This window comes from Hemiscyllium ocellatum, chromosome 4 (genome assembly GCF_020745735.1).
Source record: "Hemiscyllium ocellatum isolate sHemOce1 chromosome 4, sHemOce1.pat.X.cur, whole genome shotgun sequence".
Classification (NCBI taxonomy): Eukaryota; Metazoa; Chordata; class Chondrichthyes; order Orectolobiformes; family Hemiscylliidae; genus Hemiscyllium; species Hemiscyllium ocellatum.
This window is the reverse complement of record NC_083404.1, coordinates 13,175,639-13,202,375: the sequence shown is the minus strand read 5'-3', so window position 1 is coordinate 13,202,375 and position 26,737 is coordinate 13,175,639. Positions and strand designations below refer to the sequence as shown.

Here is a 26,737-nt window from a genome sequence, read left to right as displayed (position 1 = left end):
TTGATCTGTTGATCCTTTTCTAATGGGAACGGGATTGACAATTCTCAAAAACATTTGACTGAAAACATTCACACCCAACGGAGAAGACACTAAGTCTATTAATCTAGTTGGGTTTCAACTATAACTCTGAATTTGAGTTTTGCTGCGTATGGTGGATTAATGCTGAGTTATGCAATGATCTTCTGAGTAAATTGACTTCATCTGTTTGTTCCAACTGACCATGTTGAGAGTGACATTATCCAGATACCTCTTGCATTCAACTTCAGTTTACTGGGTACTAATTGTTTCAATGTTCTGAAGCAATTTGAGCCTGGAATTTCCTGCTTTTAAATTTATTGTGTGTTTTTGCTGAGGTTTACAGGCATGTGACAGAAGTGTGAATGTGCCTGCATTGACGAGCTGACTCAGTATCTGTAGTTTACAGGGGGTCAGACAATAAGTTAGTGAAGGACATAGGTGGGACATCATTTTGCCATGGAGAAGATCAGAGGTTAGTAGCAGCTAATGTTGAGAGAGATAAGACAGAAAAGGTTGAACAAAGTCTATTATTTCAATATAGGTGAGACATTGTACTTGCAGTAAGAGACAATCTAACCCCCAGATGGTGACATTTAATGAGGTTACCATCACTGGATCCTCTAATATCAACTTAATTGGGTTACCATTGCTCAGAAACCCAACACCACATAAACACAGTGGCTGCAAGAGCAGATCAGAGGTTAGGAATACTGCAGTAACTCGTGACTTCCCAGAGTATGTCCACCATCTACAAGGCACAAGTCATGAGTGTGATGGAATACTCCCCACTTGTCTGGATGGGTGCAGCTCCAACAAAACTCAAGAAACTTGACACCATCCAGGACAAAGCAGCTTGACCAGCACCACATCCACAAACATCCCCTCCCTCCATCACCAACGCTCAGTAGCAGCAGTGTATTCTATCCACAAGATGCACTACAGGAATTTGCCAAAGATCCTCAGATAGCACCTTCTAAACCCATGGCCACTTCCATCTAGAAGAACAAGGGTAGCAGCTACATGGGAAGACCACCACCTGCAAGTTCCCCTTTAATCCACTCACCATCTTGACTTGGAGATACATTGCTTTTCCTTCACTATCACAGGATCAAAATCCTGGAACTCCCTCCCGAGCACTTTGAGTCAGCCTACAACACACGTACTGCAGCAGTTCAAGAAGGCAACTCGTCATCACCTCACCAAGGGCAACCAGGGAGAGGCAGTAAATGCTGGCCAGCCAGTGATGGTCATGTCCCACCACTGAATAAAATAAAATGGTTGAAGACACTGGATACTGCAAAGGCATTGGCCCTGACAATATTTCAGCAGTAGTACTGGAAACTTAAGCTCCGGAGTTAGCTGTGTCACTAGCCAAGCTGTTCTGGTATAGCTACTACACCAGCATCTACCTGACAATGGGGACAATGTGGACAATTGCACACGTATATCATGTTGACAAAAAGCTGGACAAAACTAGCCCAATCAATTACCGCCCCATCAGTCTCCTCTCGGTCATCAGCTAGAAGGAATTGTTGTCAGTGCTATCACTCACTCAACAACAACCTGCAGGATTGAACACCACCACTTGCAAATTCCCAAGCATACCACACACACCATCCTGACTTGGAACTGTATTTCTGTTTTTTTTCACTGTCGATATCCTGCAACTCTATCCCTAACAGCACTATGGGTGTAACTGCAGTGTTTCAACAAGGATGTTCACCACACTTTCTCAAGTGCCCTAAGTGATGGTTAATAAATGTTGACCCAGCGAGACTCACATACCATGAATGAATAAAAGAAATAAAGACTCTAATTTCCAGAAGGTTCCCTGAGGTAAATGGTCTTTGCTAGAAGTCCTTTGAGTTATAGAGTCATAGATGGAGTCATAGAATGTACAGCATGGAAACAGGACCTTCGGTCCAACCTGTCCATGCCGACCAGATCTCCCAATCCAGTCTAGTCCCACCTGCCAGCACCCGGCATTATCCATCCAAACCCTTCCTATTCATATACACATCCAAATGCCTTTTAAATGTTGTAATTGTACCAGCCTCCTCCACTTCCTCTGGCAGCTCATTCCGTACACATACCACCCTCTGTGTGGAAACGTTGCCCATCAGGTCCCTTTTAAATCTTGCCTGGGTCATCTTAAACATTCACTTAGAATCATCGAGTCACAGAGTTGTGCAACCTGGAAACAAATCCTTAGTACTAACTCATCCATGCCAATCACACACGCTAAATTATTCTTGTTCAATTTGTGGGTATTTGGCCTATATCCCTCTCAACTTTTCCTATTCATATACCTATCCTGATGCCTTTTAAACATGTCTTAATTTTACCAGCCTCCACCACTTCCTCTGGCAGTTTGTTCCATGCACCCTATGCGTGAAAACGTTGCCCCTCAGGTCCCTTTTAAATCTTGCATGTCTCATCTTAAACATATGCCCTCCAGTTCTGGACTCCCCTACCCTTGGAAAAAGACCTTGTCTATTCACCCTATTCATGCCCCTCAAAATTTTACAAACCTATATTTGGTCACCCTTCAGCCTCTGACGCACCAGGGAAAACAGGCCCAGCCAATACAGCTCTTCCTATAGCTCAAACCCTCCAACCCTGGCAACGTCCTTGTTAGTCCTTTCTGAACCCTTTCAAATTTAATAACGCCTTTCCTATGGCAGAAAGACCAGAATTGAAAGCAGTATTCCAAAAGTGGCCTAACCAATCTCCTGTACAACCACAATATGATCATTCAATTCCAATACTCAAAGCACTGATCAAGAAAGGCAAGTGTACTAAATGCCTTCTTCAGTACCCTGTCTACCTGTGACCCCACCTTCAAGGAGCTATAAACCTGCACTTCACTGTCCCTTTTTTCTGCAACACTCCCTAGGACCTTACCATTAAGTCAATAAGTCCTGCCTTGTCCAGCACGTCAAAATCATCTGAATAGCGAAACTAGAATTTGATACTAACAAAATATCTCCCAAGCCTTCCAGCAGGCTATTCAAATTACTTAGGCCATGACCTGCTCCATCTATAGATTGTCCAACGAGTTGTAGTACAAGTTGAAATGAAAACAGTGTGTAAATCAAAAATGTATCGCTTGACCCCAATCACTTTTGGTAATGAGACCCAGACATGTTTCCAGTGGGCGTACGGCTCACAGAATAGAGAAAATCAGAAATGGTTGACTTCCAATGAATTGTTGGCAGCACCTTCTTTTCAATTTCTATTGTAGTACTATTCCATTGATTGCAGTTCTGGTTGCCACACTGTCTGAAGGATGTCAAAAAGTATGGTGCTGGAAAGGACAGCCAGTCAGGCTGATTCATTCCCCGCGAAGAGCTGATGCTTGAAACGTCAACTCTCCTGCTCCTCGGACGCTGCCTGACCAGCACCACACTTTTTGATTCTGATTTCCAGCATCTGTAGTCCTCACTTTCTCCTATCTGAAGGGTGTAGAGTCTTTCGAGAGGGTACAAAAGAGACTTACTCAGATGTTGCCTGGATTGGAGGATATTAGCGATAAGGTCAGGTTGGACAAACTTGATCGGTTTTTGCTAGAGCATCAGAAGCTGAGGGGTGACCTGATAGCTGCAAATAAAATGAAGAGAGGTATGGGGGATGCATCGTCAGCAGCTTTTTCCCACAGTGGAAAGGACAAATTCTGGGGTGGGGTGGGGAGGTGAAGGTGAGAGGGGGCAAGTGTAAACGAGATCTGCAAGGGAGGTTTTATACACAGAGGGTGCGTAGTGTCTGGGGAGGTGGTATGAGCAGATGTGACAGCAACATTAAAGAGGCATTTTGGCTGACACATGAACGGGCAGGATGTGGAGGGAGACAGACTTTGAACAAGCAAATAGGATTAGTTTAGAATGGTATAATGGTCAGTTTATGGCATAATGGTCAGTGCAGATATGATGGGCGGAAGGGCCTGTTCCTGTGCTATGTTCATTCATGCATTAGTGAGACTGCATCTGGAATACGTGTACAGTACTGATACTTACAGAAGGATGTTAATGTGTTGGAAGCAGTTCAGAGAAGATTTACTAGACTAATACCTAGCATCAGCCGATTGCCTTGTGAGGAAAGACTGGACCTCTATCCTCTGGAGCTTTGAAGACTCAGATATGACTTAATTCAAGCATATAAGATCCTGAGGGGATTTGATCAGACCAATGTGGAAAGAATGTTTCCTCTTATGGAGAACTTAGAGCAAGGTGCATGGTTTAAAAATAAGGGGCTACCTATTTAAGACAGAGGTGAGGAAACTTTGTTTTCTCTCAGAAGGTTGAGAGTCTTTGGAATTCCTTCCTCAAAAGCCTGTGGGTGCAGAACCATTAAATATTTTTAAGGCAGAGGTAGATAGATTCTTGATAACTGAGGGGATGAAAGATTATATGCAGGAATGTAGACTCAAAGTTAAAATCAGATCAACCATGATCACATTGATTAGCGGAGCTGGCTTGAATGGCCAAATGGCCTACTCTTGTTACTTGTTTGTACTCATAGGAACATGCAGAGTAGAAGTGAGGTCAGAAGTAGAGGAGGAGGAAAGCAGAAGAGAGAAAATAAAACAGAAAAGAGAGAGAAGCATGAAAGGCACAGTAAACAGGAGGGAGATGTAGCAAAACCAGGCAGCGGAGATTATAAATTTTGTCTTCCGTCAACTGAAGATAGCAGATCGAATGCCCAACAGTCAGTTGAATTTTTCTTTCTGTTGAAGGCATTAGAAAGGAGAACCGAATGGTATTTGTTCTACTACCAACAGTTTACTGATTGCCATTAAAATTTAAAATGTATCTCAAGGTTGCCCCAGTTTGTAGTTAGGAAAGTCATGCAAGATTTACTCATGACTTCCATCAACTCTGATCAGTTAGTTATACGTTAAAAATAAATGAAACTTTTTAGGCTACGGAAGGCACAGAAATCTAAGAATTGTTTTTCATAAACTTTTCTTTATTACCACCTATCGAGAACAATTGACATACAAGATTTTAACATACAAACAGTCAGCGTTTCCATCAATATCAGTATGTGGGTTTCAAGATGGCTGATTTATATATGATGTTGCAGTTTAAATACAAACCGTTCAAAAGTATTTTAAATACAAATACAATAAATCAGTTTCAATGCAATGCAAAATGAAACAGGATTAACAAATATATATTTTTCTGTTTAAGAATGTATATCAGTTTTCCAAATAGTTCACTTTGTTTTGGACCGGACTCAGCTTTGTTAGTTCATTTATGATTATTTTGGGATAACAGATACAGGGATAATTTTAACTTTGATGAGAATGTGAAAGGAGGTATCTGACTGGCTGTCAGGCCCATACCTTGCAAATGTTTTGTCAATTATAAAAAAGTTGCAATGACTCTGATGCACCCGTAATATTCAACACTGACATTATTTTCCTCCTTTAATAGTAAAGTTATCTTGTCTAGAATAGATAAAATGGGGGAAAGGAATTGTAGATAAATGTATTAAGGGCTCACATATCATACAATGTAATTGAAAAGCTAATTTAAGTTTTGTGTAGCTCAAAATGCTGACTATTTTGCATCTGTTTATACTTTTGCATTCAAAAAACTGAATTTTACTTTGATATATATTCCAACGAGATATCCATTTAAATGTGAAAACAAAGCAGCTTCAAATGAAGACCCAGGAACCAGAAATGATCCTGGGAATAAGGAACACAGATTAAAGGAGACCCAAGGGTACCTATGCAATCTGGATGAGTAAAACTACTTCTCACAATCCACACAAATACGGAATGAAAATGTTTAACAAGCCGACAGTATTGGTCCATTGCTGGCCGAGCTCCTGTGGTTATCAGGGCTGTCTCTGCTATCCAGTCTTGGGTTAATGTTACATCATGAGAACCCAATCTGCATTTTAACAAAATAAACTTTTAGCTTTAGGCAGTTACCCTTGGATCTATCGGGATGTGGGCAGGAGCCTTAAGGCTGCTGTTCCATTCTAACTGCCTCAGATAGTGGTCTGACTGAAAGCTTAAAGCCCCCGTTGCTGTAAATCCCATTATGGTATTTGCTATGTATAATGAATGAAACTGTAAACAATAATTGTTCAGTCTGCAACTTGCCAACGAAAATACCTCCAACCGCACCAACCAAAAGCAAAATCTGAGGTGTGAAGTAGCCACATCAAAGAGATGAAGGTTCTTTCAAGTAAACACATGCATTTCCTTCCACTGTCCCTAAATGGTTTTAATGTTTCACAAAATAATTTATTTTTTTATCATGCATAACCTTAAAATATAAAACTGGCAAAATAATTACACCACTCCCCCTTCGAGATCAGATTCCAAACAGTGTGGAAACAGACCCTTCGGCCCAACCAGTCCACACCAACCCTCCGAAGAGTAACCCACCCAGACCCATTTCCCTAACACTATGGACAATTTAGCATGGCCAATTCACCCAACCTGCACATCTTTGTGATTGTGGGAGGAAACCCACACAGACACGGGGAGAATGTGCAAACTCCACACAGAGGCTGGATTTGAACCTGGGACCCTGGTGCTGTGAGATAGCAATGCTAACCACTGAGCCACCATGTCACCCTAGTTATTCTACTTAATGATGCAAGGTATTAATTTGTACTTGCAAATGCTTAAAAAGTTAATTTCAATAGATTCCAATATGTCTCAATCTGTAACTGTGAAATGGCCCTACTTGAATGAATACTGGAAGCTATGGCTATTTTCTTCATTCTTCAGACAGAGAAATGCTTGATATCATGTCCATCAAAATCAAATGTTTGTCGTTGCATTTTGTTATTGAATGTTTCTGTTATAAATTCTCAGTGCAATGGTCACAACTGTATAATGTCTGTTTCATACTGATGTTCCTCATTCGGTGTTATCTTCACTTAGTCTCTACACCCTCTTTCACTGTATACATCAAAAGCAAATTATCGCTGCCAAATGAGCACTTGATTTATGACAATGAAAGAAAATGTAGAAAAATGTCATTTCTATTACCATTTGATTTTTGATTTTTCTCTTCATCAGTTTTATCTATTAGGATCACCTTGTCCCCTGAAAACATTAGTTTTCAATGGAGAACCATTCCATACGTTAATTGATATCTCCTTCTGGTACCAATTAATCACAAATGTAGTTCACTGGTTTTATTAATACATCTGAAAATGGGCTAATTAAATAGAACTAGTACTTTAATCAATGTCTGGTCTAAAACCTATATTGAGCTGATTTTACATAACTGAAGAAGTTTTTTTCACAAGAACCCAACAATGACAGAACCATTTGTTGGGTTATGCTGGCCCATAAGTGTTTCTTTATTAATGAGGGGGACAAAAAGCTTTTAAAATATGGAAGCTAAGGGGCAACATTTTCACACAGAGGGTGGTGTGTGCATGAAATGAGCTGCCGGAGGATGTGGTGGAGGCTGGTATGATTTAAAAGACATCTGGATGGGTACACGAATAGGAAGCGTTCGAAGGAGATGGGCCAAGTGCTGACAAATGGGACTAGATTGAGTTAGGATATCTGGCCAGCATTAATAAGTTGGACCAAAGGATTTGTTTCCATGCTGGACAGCTCAAAGACTCTATATGCCATTCTTAATAATGCATCTAAAATAAATTTGCTCCTTCTGGCTTTTTGAACATCCAGTAATGGTCACAGTTAATGGAAAGTGACAATGGTAATAAATTCAATCTGAAGGTGGTCTTGGTCAGTTTTGCAGTAAAGACTGGATACTGGCAGAATGTTTTGAAACCAACCCAAGTCTGCAGAAACTCAATTTCCACTGAGCATAATTTGCTTAAAGTTCCACAGTGGGTTGGATTTGCCGATTTGGAGTGAATTGCACTGAGGGAACACATGGAAACGAGCCAAAGCTCCCAGTGAATGCATCAAGCATCAAACATTTTTCTTATTTACTCATGGGATGTGGGTGCCACTGTCTGGGCATTTATTGTCCATCCATTGAGATGCCCTTGAGTTGGTGGTTGTGAACTGCAGACATGTATAATTATGTCATTAATCTGCTCAAGCAGTCATTGCCTATGATCAATTTAGCTTAATGTATCAATCATGACTGGGATTTTAAGACAAAAGTGCCTTGGGAAAAGTTAAAGATGCTAGACAAATACTTTCATTATTTCAAAGTGAACAGGCAGGAGGCTGGGGAACACAGCAAGCCAGGCTGCATCAGGAGGTGGAGAAGTCAGGCAGAACCCTTCTTCAGGACTGGGGGTGGGTGTGGGGAAAGCTGCAGATAAAGGGGGAGGTGGGGGCAAGGTGGTGAAGTGGGGATAGGTGAAGGCAAGTAGAGGGTACGACCTGATTGGTCAATGGAGGAATGAATCCTGTTGATGGCTGAGAGGAGTGGAAGGGAGAAGGAGGGGCTGGGAAGGGAGTCGGGGAATGGGGAGGGAGGTTATTTGAAATTGGAGAACTCAACACTATTATTTCAAAACCTGTTGTCGGGAAAAGGCATGAAGTCAAAATTGGGGAAGGATTATCAATGGAATAAGCAATTAAGATCCAGCTAAAATAATGACTTGGGAGCTCAAAGCAGAAAAGTAATCATCTTTGCAGTTGGATACAATGTCAGATGTCAATGAGAATAATCCTTTGTTGCAGAAATGTAATAGATTGTTTATTGGCACAAGAGGCCAGCTCATGTGCTACCTGAACCTACTGATGTGTTGATGTGTTTGAGCTGCCAAAAGCTACAGTTTATAAATTCCCATTGTTACAGGAAAATAGGTAAATGATCAAAATATTGATCAGAGTGATCTGAAGCACCTTCATCATTTTTTTCCATATTTTAAAACCTTAGATAAGTACTTTTAAGTAATGCCTGACACAGAACTGTGTGCCCTCTGAAATAGCAGGTTTTTTAAATAAACTTCTTAGCACCATGAGAAGTTTTACTAGCTAGACTGCCTCAGTTATTCAGGGCAGAGATGATGAAATTATTAATTGTTGTAAATACTGCTTTCTACAAGCACATTCTTTAGCTTATCTAACTGACCCTCAGGTTTTTAACAGTAACCACGGTGCAAACCTATACATACCCATTAGGATCATCCACAAACAGGTTTTCCAACTCAGGAACATTAAACCATATCCATGCACAAAACATGTAGCAAACTGCTTTCTAATCTCACCTGTAAATAAAGCAACATTTTGCAGTATCATGCTGTTTTTTTTTCTCCATAAATACAGTGCCTTGTGTTATTATAATAAATTTTGCATTTCTATAAGAGCTAACTTGGTGGAAGTTAAAAGCAGTACAATGATAATAATAAGTGTTTTGTAAAATGATACCATTAAGACAAAACTTTCAGTGATATTTATGGGTATATTAATTAAGATATGTTCTGCCAAGTTCCTTCAGCTGACTAGTAACTCTGAGGAGGAATCCTAATGTGGTGCTGCGAGCGTATTCTGTAAACCTAACCGATCATTTGAACCAGTACAGGTAGTTTGAGGTTACTCGTGGGAAACACTGATTGTTGCTACAGGCTCCTCCATAACTGGGCGGACAGGCAGAACATGGCACTCCGACTTTGTATGGCGCTTCCCCAATCCAATTTCCCCTAAAGAAAACATCAAAGCAAGTTATGAGGAGGTGAAGATACACTGGCAATGAAGATAAATAGATTTTCCCTGAGAAACTCAAGCAGAACTAGAGGACACAGGTTTAGGGTGAGAGGGCAAACAGACAGTTGCCCAAGGTGGGAATTGAACCGGGGTCTCTGGTGCTGTGAGGTAGCAGTGCTAACCACTGTGCCGCCCAATTCGCCATGCGATATGGGCCAGCTGCTGGCAGGTGGGACTAGGTTGGGTTGGGATATCTGGTCAGCATGGACGAATTGGACCAAAGGGTCTATTTCATGCTGTCTATCTCTATGACTCTATGACTCAATGATTGTTTACTTCTGGGTGAGGTTTTGTCAATTAGAAATATACTTCAGGAAACCACGAGCACCTCTTGGGAATCCCAGCTATAGCTTTTGGAGGCAGAGGAGTCTTTAATTGGACATTGGGGTGCCAAATAGATACTGTCATCTTCCCACCTCAGCACCAATTACATTTGGGATAGGAATCCACACTCCACTCTCGGTTAAGACCCCCCCATGGGCAGCTGATGTTTGCCTAAGGAGCTCAGCCTGCCAATGTGATGTTCAGCCAACACTGGGTGACAGGCGCGTCTCCCAGAGAGTCCTTCATTGTCAGGTACCCACTACCTGACTAAGGACCTGGCTTTGGGAAGGTGGGGTCTGGGACTGCTGAAAGTCATGGCCCTTTCCCCTGCTGCTGCCTCCATCCACCCACTGTACCCCAGTACACCTATGACCCTCGTCCCATCAATGCCCATCTGCCCTCACTCACTTGCAGCCTGGATCCCTCACTGATCCTGGGTCACTGGTGGGTTCACTGCTGGCTATCACAAATATTGGGTTTTCCTATACACTCTTAACACACAGCACAATTATAATATAGTGTCAAACCACCTTCCATAGTTGATCATCTGTCCCCCAGGGCTGTCTCCATTAACGTCAAAAATCACACAACACCAGGTTAGAGTCCAACGGGTTTATTTGGAAGGACAAGCTTTTGGAGCACTGCTCCTTTGTCAGGTAGCTCATTAATGTTGTAAGTAGCGAGCATGAAGACAAAGTGAGGTCAGAATTCAGATTGTTAACACTTTGTCCCCTCTTCCAACCCAAAACTGCCTGTCCTTGAGCTTAAAGTTCCCATTCCCTACAAGGGCTTTGTGCTTTTATATTTAGAAACCTTTCCTTGACAAGCCAAATGAAAGGAGATGCAGGTGTCTACAATGTCTCTGAAACTGGCGATAGACGGCTAAATGATGAATGCTAACATTTTGTATCATACCCTTCACAGTAACTGTACCACACCAGCATCATTTGACCCAGCAAACAAGCAAATTTTGATCAGGGCAAGAAGTGCTAATACAAAATGGTAATGGTCTTTCACTACATGGGGGTAATCTGACAGAGTTAACTTCCCTGCAGTTAAAAGCCTTGCCAGTTTTTATTCCAATGAAACACCCTCCAATGGAGTGGAAGTTGGGTAGCTTTATAGCTGGTATAATCCAAATCATAAAATCTATACAGTGTGGAAACAGACCATTCGGCCCATCGGGTCCACACTGACCCTCCAAACAGCATCCCACAGACCCAGGCCCCACCCTATCCCTGGAACCCGGCACTTCCCATGGATAGTCCACCTACCCTACACACCCCTGGACACTGGCCAATTTAGCAAGGCCAATCCACCTAACCTGCACATCTTTGGACTGTGGGAGGTAACTGGTGCATCCAGAGGAAATCCACACAGTCACGGGGAGAACATGCAAACTCTACACAGATGGTCGCCCTGAGGGTGGAATTGAACTTGGTCCCTGGCGCTGTGAGGCAGCAGTGCTAACCACTGAGCCACTGTGCCAACAAATGATAAAGACCTAAGTATCTACAGGTTTGCGTTACAGGTCAAGTGAGTAAATATTGCAATTATTAAAAACAAATCTGTGTACCTACTTTGGAGAATAGTTGCAAACGAGGTATATCGCACGTCGCCAGGTTGACCCCCAGACATGCATATTGTGACAGGTATGGATTGCACAGCCTATTCGATTGGACGTTGCCCAAACCATCTAAGGAATGACAAGCGTTTTGTTCAGTTCTTGCATAATATGGTTGAATGGAACTTTGTATTAAAAGTAAGTCAGTAGAAATATATTAAGCATTTGTACCTGTGTATAGTGTGTGCACACTGGTCCATAACATTTCAGGGGACACCTGGGATTGCAGTCACGAGGGTAAGGGAAACTATAGCCCTTCACTTCATCGTACCAAGGCTTTACCAGTTGGAGGATATTCCGATAGCTGTACCAAGTAAGAAGTGTGTTAGATACATGCTACAAAGCTAACAAAGCTGTCAACGAAATAAATATTTCCACTGATACAGCATCTTATTTCATCTGTTTGTGCATTTCATTCAGCATAAATTCCTGTGAAGCCCTCTACAACAAAGACGAATGAGCAGTTACATTTGTTTTGATAGCTTTGGTTAACAGATCGAAAAATCTAAAGTAACATCCAGCTCTTTTTCACGTGTTCTCCAGACATCATCATTCACCCAAACCACTGCAACAGAAAAGGCCCTTGTGTAACATTTCAACTTTAAATCTTGTATCTCTGATAATATAGCGTTCACTCAATGCTGCCGTGGGGTTTCAGCTTTCTGACTATCTGTAGTCCAGTCCCCAAAGAATTTCCAGATTTCCCCATATAGGAATTACTGTAATCTTTATTCATTGTATTTCTCATCACATTTTGTCCAGTTAGGATACCATAAATATAAATTTTCGGTGGCCAGTTGATTATTAGGCAATTGATTATTACAAGTCAAGCTGAGGTCTTGGCTTTTACAGTGTTTGCGTATTGAATATACTTGACCTTCAATGATCCAGCAAAGGACTGCTTCCAAGGCTACCAGATTAAAGAAGCATGAGCTGCAATTTCAGTAATGACTTTCTTTTGGCCAATCCAACCATAAGAGACAGATTACACATGAATACTGACAAGTGTTTCTTTTGGACATATTTGTAAGGTGCAACTTCAACAGTACACACAAATCTAATCCCAAATCCCATTTGTTTTGCTCCCTTTCTATAAATCAGAGATGAAGGTGGCCTGGTTTATTTTAGTTTTTGTTCTCCAGTCATGGGATGATGGCATCGCTGGCTGGGCCAGTATTTAATACCCAACTGGAGTCACATGACAGCCAGACCAGGTCAGGGTGGCGGTTTCCTTCCCTACAGGATATAAGTGAACCTGATGGGTTTTCCCGACAATTGGTAATGGAGGCATGGTCATCGTTAGAAGCTTAATTCCAGATTTTTTTTTATTGAATTCAAATTCCACCATCTGCTATGGTGGGATTCAAACCTGGGTCCCCAGAATATTATCTGGGTCTCAGGATTAACAGTCCAGCAACAATACCACTAGGTCGTCACCTGAGGGAGCATAACACTAGCATGCTACGGTACATGGTGGCATGGTAGCACAGTGGCTAGCACTGCTGTTTCACAGCGCCAGAGACCTGGGTTCAATTCCCACCTCAGGCGACTACCTGTGTGGAGTTTGCACATTCTCCCCGTGTCTGTGTGAGTTTCCTCTGGGTGCTCCGGTTTCCTCCCACAGTCCAAAAATGTGCATGTTAGGTGAATTGGCCAGGCTAAATTGCCCATAGTGTTAGGTGAAGGGGTAAATGTAGGGGAATGGGTCAGGGTGGCTTCAACGGGTCGGTGTGGACTTGTTGGGATAAAGGGCCTGTTTCCACACTGTAAGTAATCGAATCTAAAAAAATTTTGAGCCTTCTCCCGTTTTGGTAGATCACAAAGCAAGGCCATATGAGTAAGCAAGGATATGTATGACCTTTTCAGGGATGCTTTGAGGACATCTCTAAAACATTTCCTCTATGTTCCTGGGAATTTCTGCCTGCTACTAATTACCAGGTGAAGGGGTAAATGTAGGGGAATGGGTCTGGGTGGGTTGTGCTTTGACAGATCGGTGTGGACTTGTTGGGCCAAAGGGCCTGTTTCCACACTGTAAGTAATCTAATCTACATGTGATGGGAACCTTCTTGGAGGCAAGCATTAGATTAGATTACTTACAGTGTGGAAACAGGCCCTTCGGCCCAACAAGTCCACACCGACCCGCCGAAGCGCAACCCACCCATACCCCTACATATACCCCTTACCTAACACTACGGGCAATTTAGCATGGCCAATTCACCTGACCCGCACATCTTTGGACTGTGGGAGGAAACCGGAGCACCCGGAGGAAACCCACGCAGACACGGGGAGAACGTGCAAACTCCACACAGTCAGTCGCCTGAGGCGGGAATCGAACCCAGGTCCCTGGCGCTGTGAGGCAGCAGTGCTAACCACTGTGCCACCGTGCCACCCGTCTGTGCCACCGTGCCACCCGTACTGTGCCACCGTGCCACCCGTGGGGCTGGGGCTGTTTTCCTTGGAGGCTGAGAGGTGGCGTTGTAGAGGTTTATAAAATTGTGAGGGTCATGGATAGAGTAAATAGACAAGATCTTTTCCCTTGGGTGGGCATAGGTTTAGGGTGAGGGGGGAAAGTTATAAAAGAGACCTAAGGTGCAACTTTTTCACGCAGAGGGTGGTGCGTGTATGGAATGAGCTGCCAGAGGAAGTGGTGGAGGCTGGTACAATTACAACATTTAAAAGGCATCTGGATGGGTATATGAATAGGAAGGGTTGAGAGGGATTTGGGCCGGGTGCTGGCAGGTGGGACTAGATTGGGATGGGATATCTGGTCGGTATGGACGGGTTGAACGGAAGGGTCGGTTTCCTTACTGTACATCTCCATGACTGTGACTCTATAAATACATGAGCTATAATTTTTAACCTTGTTCCTATTCTGTTGGCACATGAAATGTTGGCATTTTTTCATGCTGGCATTCAGTTTCATGATCATCAACTACCTCCTAACCAATGCCAGCTGTCTGTCTGTCTGTCTGTCTGTCTCTCTCTCTCTCTCTCTCTCTCTGTGATATGACAGCAGCCTTATTGTCCGCTGGTACTCCAGCAACTATCACTTAATGTGAGGTCCAAGTCACTGAGTGTTAGAAAGCTGCTTTGTCATAATTAGCTGCAAGTTCCACTCTGAGCCACTCACCATACTGCCTTAGAAATATATCGCTGGTCCTTCACTGTCATTGGGCCAAAGTTCTGGAATTCCCTCCCTCAGGCTATTGTGGATTTCCCGAGGGAAAATGGACTGCAGCGGTTCAAGAAGGCAGCTCACCACCACCTTCTCAAGGGCAACTAGGGACGGGCCCAGCCTGTGACACCCACATCCCACAAATGAATAAAATAAAATGCACAGTCAAGTCTGAGCCAGTTACCACATGTTTATATATTAGATTATATTAGATTTCCTACAGTATGGGAACAGGCCATTAGGCCCAACAAGTCCACACCAACCCTCCAAAGAGTAACCCACCCAGACCCATTCCCTTACACTTATCCCTGACTAATGCACCCTGACTCTGGACAATTTATGCACTCCAACTCATGAGTGGCTGACATTGGGTAAAGATCAAGGGTAGACCTTTCCTTGAACACTCCATCAGGGTCAAGTAGGGGTCAATAATTCATTCTGTGTGGGATACAGCCACTCATCTTGGCTTTACCCTAAACTGGATAATGAATCGTTCGAGGCTGGGAGACAGTAAGGACTACAGATGCTGGAGGCCGGAGTCAGTAGGTGTGAAGCTGGAAGAGCAGAGCAGGTCAGACAGCATCCGAGGGGAAGGAATGTCAATGTCACAGGCCGAAACTATTCGCCAGGACTGAGGAGGGGGAGGAGAGCCCAGAGGTAAATGGAGGGAGGGAGGCGCTGGGGGAAGGGTAGGTGAAATGGTGATAGATGGATACAGGTAGGGGGTTATTGTGGATGGTCTCTGCATCCATCTATCACCATCCCAAATAACCTTTGCATTTTTTGCCCAGAAAGGTTGACTTTCCTGCATCTCAGATGCTGTCTGGCCCACTGTGCTCTTCCAGCTTCATATCTAATGAATCATCAGAGGACTGTCTCATGCTTTCCACCCCAAAACCCTTCCGTCACCTTAGCCTTGTACTTCTGCACTGATGCTTTCAAGCAACCCTGGGTTGCTGGCTGGCCACTGAGTCCAGCCTCAGGAGGGAAAGAGGGAATAACACTAAACCTGGGATGTGGAAGCACCATCACTTGATCTGACACAGGAGCTTAGGGGCTTGAAGCTGGAAGAGCAGTAGAAGTCCCTCAGCTTGGAAGCAGGAGTAGGACAAGAAGGTAAGTAAAGGATAGTCCATGATGGAGGTACCCTTTCTCCAAGTCCTTCACCACTTAAATAAAGCACTTAGTGACACCATGGAGAAGGAGCCCCTGTTCAGGGTGGGCTGTGACAGGCAGGACAGGATATGAAGAAATGGGAGGCGATCACCAGCAAGGATAAATCTAGCTTGTGGCCAGAAGGCTGCCTGAATGAAGCTGAACTCTCCACAAAAACAAAACCCCAATTAGCCTCCAAGAACAGGCCGTAGCTGGCCGGTAACCGTCTGAATTGGCACCTCATCGCTTCTGAGCAGGGAGCCCTGCTGCTACTCCATCCCATTTCTTGGAAAATGCCCTGGAAGTGGAACAGAGCCAGGGAACTGGCACACCAGTGTGAAATGCAGCGCCCCTCCTGCCTTCACTGGGGCCTTAAAAATTGAGTCCTGGAGCTTTATGGTCCAGGATGTTCCAACTCCACTCTCTGGTCCAAGAGGCCTAACCATGAGGCCTCTACCTCTGAGACTAAGATCAACCAATGCCCTACAAAAAGAGGACATTGTCCTGATCTACACAGCTCAGGCTAGCGCCGACAGTTAAACAAAGCTGCATACAAAAAAAATTCAGTTTACATTTCAACGGGAATAATTTTAAAACTAAATATTCACCGTCCAGAGCGAACTGATAGATTTTGCCCCAGAAATCTCAGTAAATATGATGGTCCATGGTCCCAGATACACGTCGCAGCCCACGATTCAGCATACTTTGCCAGATTGTCATCCCAAACCTGTGTGAACACAGAAGAAAATAATTCACTTCAGTTTACAAGCCTGTCAATGAGTGCTACGTTTTCTTCCACCACGATGACGTGCAACTCACTTCTACTGAAATGATGCTTCTGTTTAATATTTAATATTCCATTCTAATTTTCCATGAAGGATTGGGCTCATTATGTGTAAGAATAGCTTTCCTTATTCCAATGAACATCATTTACATTGTGATAAATTTCCACTGGCTACTGTGCTTCATGTAGGACGGTGATTGTGTAACAACGTGTTCAGGTTCGTTTTCAGACTTGGTGGATCAGCATGTGTAGGTCCAGTTTAAACAGGCAACAACACACCTCACTCTCCATCGTCATCGCAGTTATTTCAGCTTGCAGCCCAGGACATGAAAAGGACGGGAGACACAACTGTTTCCACAGACAGGCAGATGATAAAGCCAAGAAATACAAGGCTATGGGCCAAGTGGTGGAAATGAGACTGGAATAATTAGTTCTTGTTTTTGACCCACACAGACTAAATGGGCCAAAGGGCCTTTTCTATGCACTGTTGATATTCATGGCCTCAAGGCAAAACCTGAGAAGGAAATGGGAAAAGGTCGCAGTCAGGACAAATCCTGCAAACTAGCCTTGAACCTGTGTGCCACATCACAAGAAGTTCATGATCTGAGACAGATGGTTAAGATCAGTGAATATATCTCTGCTAGCAAGCTCTCATTCATCACAAACTCGCACCCGCAACTGCTGGTTATCTAATCTCGGGTCTAACATTCAGGTATCCCCAATCAGCTTTGCATATGTACTAAATCTAACAACCTTACATTTAGCTGTCATTGCCTTTATATACATTCAGTCATTCAGCTTCGGCAGACACTCACTGATGTTCTGTCCTTTCTCTCACAGGACAAGGTGGCATATCGCATGAAGAAGCCAAGCTAGAAGCAAAAAGGGGACAGGTGTACCTGCACCAACCAAGCCTGCACATCATGGGATCAGATGTGGAAGCTGGCTATGTTGCTGAGAACCATGACAATGCCAGTATATTCCTGCTTTATTCTCCATCTCGTTTTTGGTATGATATGAAAACTACAGATGGTGTGATTGTAGATGTTTGCTTTCCACCCCAAAACCCTTAGCCTTATACTTTGGCATTTATGCTTTCAAGTAGCCCAGAGTTGCCAGTTGGCCACTCAGTGCAGCTTCATAAACGAAAGAGGGAGTAACCCTAGATCTGGGATGTGGAAGCACCATCATTTGATCTGACATGGTTGTGAGATATTTGCTACATTGATGAACATGCCAAACAGGAGGGTAAGAACAATGACTGCAGATGCTGGAAACCAGATTCTGGATTAAAGTGGTGCTGGAAAAGCACAGCAGTTCAGGCAACATCCGATGAACAGGAAAATAGACGTTTTGGGCAAGAGCCCTTCATTAGGAATACAGGCAGATTGCCTGAGGGGTGGAGAGATAAATAAGAGGAGGGTGGGGGTGGGGAGAAAGTAGCATAGAGTACAATAGGTGAATGGGGGTGGGGATGGAGGTGATAGGTCAGGGAGGAGGGTGGGGGAAGGTAGAAAAGAGTACAATGGGTGAATGTGGTTGGGATGAAGGTGATAGGTTAGAGAGGAGGGGAAGTGGATAGGTGGAAAGGAAGATAGGCAGGTAGGACAAGTCATGGGGACAGTGCTGAGCTGGAAGTTTAGAACTGCGGTGAGGTGGGGGAAGGGGAAACGAGGAAACTGGTGAAGTCCACACTGATGCCCTGGGGTTGAAGTGTTCCAAGGCAGAAGATGAGGCGTTCTACCTCCAGGCATCGGGTGGTGAGGGAGCGGTGGTGAAGGAGGCCCAGGACCTCCATGTTCTCGGCAGAGTGGGAGGGGGAGTTGAAATGTTGGGCCACAGGGCAGTTGGTCGATTTGTGCGGGTGTCCCAGAGATGCTCCCTAAAGCCCTCTGTGAGGAGGCGTCCAGTCTCCCCAGTGTAGAGGAGACCGCATGGGAGCAACGGATGCAATACGCCAAACAATCTGTTACCACTGTTAAGGAACATGAAGGTGTCTGGATCCCACTTAGTGCCACATGTCCTTGATGCCCATCCTTATCAATTATTGGCCAATGCCACAACTACACTTATGGACCCAGCAGTGCAATACCTGGTGATCAAGGTTCAATCTCCTCTGCAGAAAAGACAGAAACCACTCAATATCCTCAGTAATGGAATGGAGACTGAGCTAAGGAGAGCTATGTTTGATGCTAACCAGACTACTGACTCTATGGCTACAGGCACCAGCATTGAAAGGGAGGGTCTTACTGCAATCTGTCTGACAGCAACTTACTAGGAATAATTTGCAACATCCCAGGGCTCCAAGGTGCGTATACCGACTTCTCTCAGGATTATAGCATATGTGTTCAAAATGTGTAATGCTGGAAATGCACAGCAGGTCAGGCAGCATCCGAGGAGCAGGAGAATTGACGTTTCAAGCATGCGCTCTTCATTCGGAATGAGGGGGCGGTTGGGGATAAGGGGGCTTAGAGATACATGGAGGGGAGTGGGGCTGGGGGGGTGGGGGGCAGGAGTTAGCTGGAAATGCTTCAGGGCAGAGAAGATGACCTGGGGGGTGCAGTGAGAGAGAGAGAGACTCACTGAAATCCTTGTAGACAGTCCAGTCGATTCTCCTGCTCCTCGGATGCTGCCTGACTGGCTGTGTTTTTTCCAACACCACACTCTTCGACTTTGACCTCCAGCATCTGCTGTCGTCACTTTCTCCCAGTTGAGTATAACATTACTGCAGAGCCTCTTCCAAGGATGTGTACTTTGAAGAAGTTCTCCTCCTCCCTCTTCAAGGATCTCTGTGAGTCTCTCTCTCACAGAGTATTCCCAGCTACCTATCCCCAGCCCCACACCCCTCCCAATTATCTCTCAGCCCCCTTGCCCCCACCCCACCTCATTCTTGATGAAGAGCTCATGCTCAAAATGTTGACTCTCCTGCTCCTCGGATGCTGCCTGACTGGCTGTGCTTTTCCAGCGCCACACTTTTCAACTCTGATCTCCAGCTGCTGCAGTCCTCACTTTCTCCGAATATTGTATGCAGATCTATCAGCACCACACCGGCAACAGCCTTGCTGCTGCCTGGCAACTAGACCATCCAAACTGCTACCACCAAGATCAGGTGGAGCAGTACAAAGTCAGTGCCCCTAGGCCCAGAAGCTATTCAAGCTTGTCCTGTAATGTCATCTGGACTCTTCCCCAGTGAAAACCACCAGCTTTTCCACCTGCCACCAGCAGCTAAAGAGGTTGCACTGTTTCAGAGCAAGGACCAAAGGAAGACAGAGTCTAAGAAAATGCAAAGAGTGAGCCAGTAAGTTTTGTGTTTCCTTCTGTAGATGTTGTTGGATGGAGTTCTTATTGAACAGTTCATTGCCGGTGATTTTTATTTCAGAATCTTGTCCAAATGGATGGTGTGATAACATGTCGCAAATGAGTTCAAAGTTCAGACATTGTGATGGACACGGGATGACAGAATGATATCTCAGGGGACCCAGGGACTTGGTGTCTACAGCCAAACAGAATATCCCTGGCCTCCTCTCTGCCTCCTCTTTTGTCTGAACACATCTCTCCCTCTCTATTGTCAGGACCCCATTTTCCAATCACATCAATCAACCTTCTCCAATTTATATAAACGTCTTGGCTGAAGGGATTGAAGGTACGGTAGAAAGGGAAGGTGTGAAGATAACAGAAGGGGACTACAAAAGGAATATGAATAAGGTTGAGGGAATGGACAATGATCTGGCAAAAGGAGTATATTATGGGAAAGTACGGAGTTGTCCATTATGGCAGGAAGAATGAAGGAAAGTGTATTATCCATATGAGGAGAGAATTCTGAGATGCAGAGCGATCTGAGTGTCCTAGTGTAGGAATTGCAGAAGATTAATGGGCCGTTGCAGCAAGTAATTAGGAAAGCTGATGGGATGTTACTATTTCTGGCTTGGGGAGTTGAATATAACAGTAGAGAGATAATGCTTTGTTTGTATGTGGAATTGGTGAGACCACATCTGAAATATTGTAGACAGTCTTCTTATTTAAGGAAGGAAGTGCATTGGAAGCAGTTCAGCCAGGGTTTATTACACTAATAGCTGAAATTGGCAGGTTATTTAATGAGGAAGGGGTGCACAGGGTAGGCTTGCCTCTGCCAACATGTAGAAGATTAAGAAGAAATACATACGATCCTGAGGGCCTTGGTCGGGTGGATGTGGAGAGAAAGTTTTTTCTTGTGAGAAATCCAGAACTAGGGGGTCACTGAAAAAAAATAATAGATTACACATTTAAGACAGGAACAAGGATTTTTTTTTGCTACAGAGTCACGAGTATTTGAAGTTCTCTTCCTCAAAAGGTAGTTGTACCAGAGGCTTTGAACATTTGAAAAGTTGAGGTAGAAACAGCCACGAGGAGGAAGGCAGTGGAAGATTATTGACAATAGGCAATATCTAGAATAGCTGTGGTCTTATTGAATCATAGACTGGCGGGGTCTAGTAGCCTATTCTTGTTCCCAAATTGTACATTTTCATGTATGTTTGTATGTGTGTAACTCAAGCTATAACCCAGAAGAGACTCCAACCATAACTCTTCCAAGTGAAATAGACAGTCTCCTGACAAGCTAAACCCAATTTGATTCCTCTGTTAGATCCAATACCACACCCTTGAAAATCCAAAACATTAGCAAAATTCCTGCAAAACAATATTAACACAGTACTGCCAACAACTTTACACCAGCAAACGGAAATTAAAAGCACCTCACAAGAAGTTGTTCTTTTTAAATAATGCTGAAGGGTGGATTGGGTCTGAACAGCAGGCAGTTTTTAAACAGGACATTAATTGTACCTGCATAATTCAAAGTGGGAAACCATCACCAAATCTTTGCTACTTGTCTTGTGTATCATTCCTATCATGCTAATTGGATACAGACTGAACAGCCAAAGCAGCTCTAAACTGGGCATCTGTGAGGTGCTGCAGGCTACCATCAGTAGCTGGATTACATTCAGCCACAATCTGTGTTCAATTACAAACATCATGGGCCGCCTGAAGCCCACTAAATTTATCATTTATCCTTTAAGTCAAAGATACACGCACTCTGCCACCAACATGCAGTCGCACCAGCGAGTAACATGTACAGAACACAATGCAGCAACTAATCCAGGTCCCTGAACTAGCACCTAGGCTATCCTAAACCTGTGACTTCTTCCAACTGGAAGGATAACAGCATGGACATAGTTTGCTAAATGTGCACAATTTATCATTTTGGAATTTGGACATTTTAATAATGATAAAGGCAAGTAAGTTTTGATTAGTCCTGTGAAGGTTTTGCAAAGTCATTTGTGACTGAAGTACATTACTTCTAGGAATTCATGCAACTTCAGTCAAATGTCTGGCAGAGCTCCTGTAGCATTAATGGGTAAAATGTTTAAACTGTTCAGCTTATATTAGAGAGTAAAAACATTAAGGCAATTAGTTTAGCTTTGACTTCAGAACAGAACGCCTAAATTCTGAGTTCAGAAGAACCCACAGTTAAGTCTCGATTTTGATGAAGGGTTACTGGTCTCATCAGCAGAAGTGCTTTTTAGTTTGTGAAATGTCTAACCCAGGGGAGTTTATATCGAGGTCTTCAAGTTGTAAGAACTGGACAGCAGAATTCTGAAAGGTTTACAGCTGGCATTGGAAAATTATTTCCACAGTTCAAAAAGAGAAACTGGATTAAGATGCAAGGCTTAATTTTAACTTTAAAAACATTTTTAAAAAGCCAAGATAGGGATTGGGTCTCTGTAGCCGATTGGAAAACAGATAGAAACTTTGTGTTCATGTCAGCGTTAAGGTCTTTCTATATATATATAGAGAGAGAGAGAGAGAAAGACCTATACCCATACCCATACCCCACTCCCACACCCCATTCCCACACCCCAATCCCACACTCCCATCCCACACCCACACCCACACTCCACTCCCACACTCCATACCCACACCCCACATCTCACTCCCACACCCCACACTCCAGACCCACACCCCACACCCACACCCCACACTCCAGACCCACACCCCACACCCATATCCCACACCCACACCCCATTCCCACACCCACACTCCCATCCCACACCCACACCCACACTCCACTCCCACACCCCATACCCACATCCCACACCTCACTCCCACACCCCACACTCCAGACCCACACCCCACACCCACACCCCACACTCCAGACCTACACCCCACACCCATATCCCACACCCACACCCCATTCCCACACCCACACTCCACTCCCACACCACACTCCCACATCCCCCACACCCGACACACACACCCCACTCCCACACCCACACTCCACACCCACACCCCATACCCCACTCACACACCCCACACCCCAAACCCCACACCCACACCCCATACCCACTCCCATACCCCACACCCACACCGCACATTCCATGCCCACACCCCACACCCCACTCACACACCTCACACCCCACACTCACATCCCACAGCCCATTCCCACACCCACACTCCACACCCCATACCCACACTCCACAGCCAAACCCGACTCTCAGGCCCCAATCCCATACCCCACAACTATACCTCACACTCCACACCCACAACCACACCTCGCACCCTCACTCCACACCCATACCCCACGCCGATACCCAACATCCACACCCCACATCTACACACCACACCCACACCCCACACTCAAACTCCACAACCTACTCCCTTACTCCACATCCACATCCTACTCTCAAATCCTACATCCACGCCCTACACCTACACCCCATTTTCTGTTGTGAAATGGGCTGCATTCAGCACAGCCTACCCATTCTCACCAGTTCGGGTCCCCATTGTCAACATTCCTTCCTCACTGGCTTACTATCAATCATCCCTTTGTCTGCCTGACTTTCTCCATCTCTCTGGGCTCCATTTCCATCTATCCGCTCACTCCTTTCCCCATCCCCAGCACCTGTCATCAGCATCAATAGCACCTTTTTCCAAGATATTATCAGTTGTGAAGAGGGGCCACTGGACACAAGAAGTTAGTTCTGCTTTCTCTCTACAGGTGCTGCTGGACGTGCTGAGCTTCTCCAGCAATTTCTGTCTTCGTTTCAGATTTTCTTAGCATCCACCGTTCTTTGTTTTCTTTTAGGTTTTTCTTTTCTTCCTGGTCCAGGCCTGAATCCTTTGAGTCTGAGCAAAGGGAACGAGCAAACACCGAGCACCATTCAATGGTAATGGAAAAGTCTGACATCCTGCTAAGCTTCAAATGGACAGTGCCAGAAGTGAGTAGCTAAAGAAAGATGATGGGTGGAATCCAAAAGAGGGTGTGTTCCATCTGTCTGCCAATGTTGATTTGGCCACGGGGTATTCCTATGAGTCAGAAGAAAACCCTGGAAAGTTCACAACCACACCAGTAATTGTACACTTGGCCTCAAAGGCTGTCTGTCAGGCCACGGATTAGGAACACATCAAATTCCTCAAGATCTATTCCTTGTCAGTTGGTCAGGAGAGGCAAGCATTTTCCCCTATAAAAGTCTTCAATTTGGAAAAACTGATACCTTCCCTTCCCACTGAAAATACACCCCATTTGTTGTCATAACCAAAGCAAATGTTTCTTCTGTTACCAACAGGAATACGTGTACCTGACCTTTAATTGCCATACCTCTTACTGGGATTGTGCATTATAAAGGTGCATTCACTATGCGGATTATTTAGCAATTACATTTTGAATTTTCAACACATCGATACTTAATGCTTGTTTAACATTTACCTACACATGACTTGAGGTTCTGGCCTAACTGGGATAGATGCCTACATCCTGACATTCCTTTTCTGGTAGTCGCCTTCCTTGGTCTACTGCATGTGTTATATACTGATATACAAAGACATATTCATAAAGGAAAGCAAGCTGAAGATATACAACTCCCTTTGAAAGCTTGACATCAGGATTCAGCCAAATGTGAGGACCTACAGTAATTTGTTCTCTGCAGTAGAAAACCTCATGAGCAACCTGAATTCACAAACTCTCCCAGGTACAAAAATTATTATGAAACATAACTTTGCTCCTGAAAACATTTAGTAATTGAACAGCGGAAAAGTAAAGAACTCCAGATGCTGGAAATCAGAAACAAAACCAGAAGTAGCTGGGAAAACTCAGCACTTCTGGCAGCATCTGTGGAGAGAAAACAGAGTTAACATTTCAGAACTCCTGCTCTGAAGAAGGGTCACTGGACCTGAAACGTTACCTCTGCTTTCTCTCCATAAAGGCTGCCAGACCTGCTGAGTTTTACCAGCAATTTCTGACTCAGTATTTGAAAATGCGCTTCCACCATCTGCCTGAACTTTGGTGCAAATTGCAGAGGCTGAAGAGGGTGATGGTCCAGTACTATAGCTTCCATTCCAATTTGTACAACTTGTCCACATAAGCAGCATTACAATTACCAGAGCGGAACAGAACCTGATTAAAGTGCTGTGAGTCCTATAGTGTGAAGGTGGGCAGTCCAGACTTTGAGTCCAGTGACTTGAACTCAAATGTCAATGAAGCCTCATTTTCTGACCATCAATATGGTAGGTTTGTAAAACAGCATCGAACTGTTTCTGCGGTATGGTAGTCATCACATTTCCCTAACGTACAAAAGGTTCCCTCTTCAACGGTGGACAGAAACATTAATGAAACTTACTCATCAAAGTAGGAAGAAAATTTGAAAACAGGTAAGGGTGATTTTCTGCACAGATTCTTCTGATTGTATTTTCAGCCTCAACAAAAGCGGAAACCTTTTTCCCACTTCTGGGATAATTTGATCCCTTTCAATCATAGAATGCCTACAGTGCCAAAGGAAGTCATTTTTGCATTAACCCTCTGAAGACTATCTCTCCCAGACACAGGACCTCCACCTTATCCCTGGAATCCCTCATTCCCCATGGCCAATCTATCTCGCCTGCACGTCCCTAGGTATGATGGGCCAATTTAGTACGGCCAATTCGCCTAACCGGTACATCTTTTTACTGTGGGAGGAAACTGGAGCATCCAACAGAAACTCAAACAGACACGGGGAGAGCATGCAAACTCCACAGAGAGTTGCCCAAGGCTCGAATTGAACCCAAGTCCCTAGTGCTATGAGGCAGCAGCGTTAACTACTGTGCCACCCACATTTGCTTCTGTTTCTATTGAAATTCCTGTTTTAGAATCTCTCTTTCTCCCTGTCACTGCTACCTTCAAGTGGTTATTTTACTACATTTCAACTTCCCAGCAAAAGACTTGTTCATTCAACAAGATATCTCTCTCTTTCTTCCTGTCCTTGAACAGGTTCAGTGTCTCTTCATCTCTCCAGTGTTCAGACCCTCATCCCTTTTTCGAGCGGTGAACGGAGCCAATCTTGGTATCTGTCACAGTGTCCAACTGGATTTCTTCTCTCTCTGAAATATATGCACCATTCTTTATCTTTAATTGGTGTAAAAAGGGACAAAAAAGGAATGTTTTCTGCCTCTTACACACAGAGTCTCTCTTGTCTCAACATGATCTCTCCGCCAACAGTCTCTCACATCCAATGAAAACCCAGCTCCTTCATAGAACCCCTATAGTGTGGAAAGAGGCGATGTGGCCCACTGAAGATACAGTGACCCTTTGAAGAGCATCCCACTCAGCCCTCTACCCTATCCCCATAAACCTTCATTCAGCACGAATAACGCACACTAACCTGCACATCACAGACAATGTCGCATGGTTAACCACCCTAACCTGCACATCACAGAAAATGTCGCATGGTTAACCACCCTAACCTGCACATCATAGACAACGTCACATGGCTAACCCACCCTAACCTGCACTTGAAACGTGGTGCCACTGTTTAAGAAGGGTGGTAAAGACAAGCCCAGGAACTATAGACTGGTGAGCCTGGCCTCGGTGGTGGGCAAGTTGTTGGAGGGAATCCTGAGGGACAGGATGTACCTATATTTGGAAAGGCAAGGACTGATTCGGGATAGTCAGCTTTGTGCATGGGAAATCATGTCTCACAAACT

General features: G+C 44.2%; 1 protein-coding gene across 1 annotated transcript in view; it reads right to left on the bottom strand.

Annotated features, from left to right (window-relative positions):
* Positions 1-4,994: 4,994 nt before the first annotated feature.
* LOC132811274 (peptidase inhibitor 15-like) overlaps positions 4,995-26,737 on the bottom strand; it is a 36,935-nt gene continuing 15,192 nt past the window's right edge. The window contains exons 3-6 of the mRNA XM_060822790.1: positions 16,575-16,693; positions 11,808-11,940; positions 11,593-11,708; positions 4,995-9,624 (exon numbers count right to left, since the gene is read on the bottom strand). Coding sequence (XP_060678773.1) covers positions 9,489-9,624; positions 11,593-11,708; positions 11,808-11,940; positions 16,575-16,693 — 504 coding nt within the window. The 3' untranslated portion in view covers positions 4,995-9,488. The remainder of the gene's footprint in view (positions 9,625-11,592; positions 11,709-11,807; positions 11,941-16,574; positions 16,694-26,737) is intronic.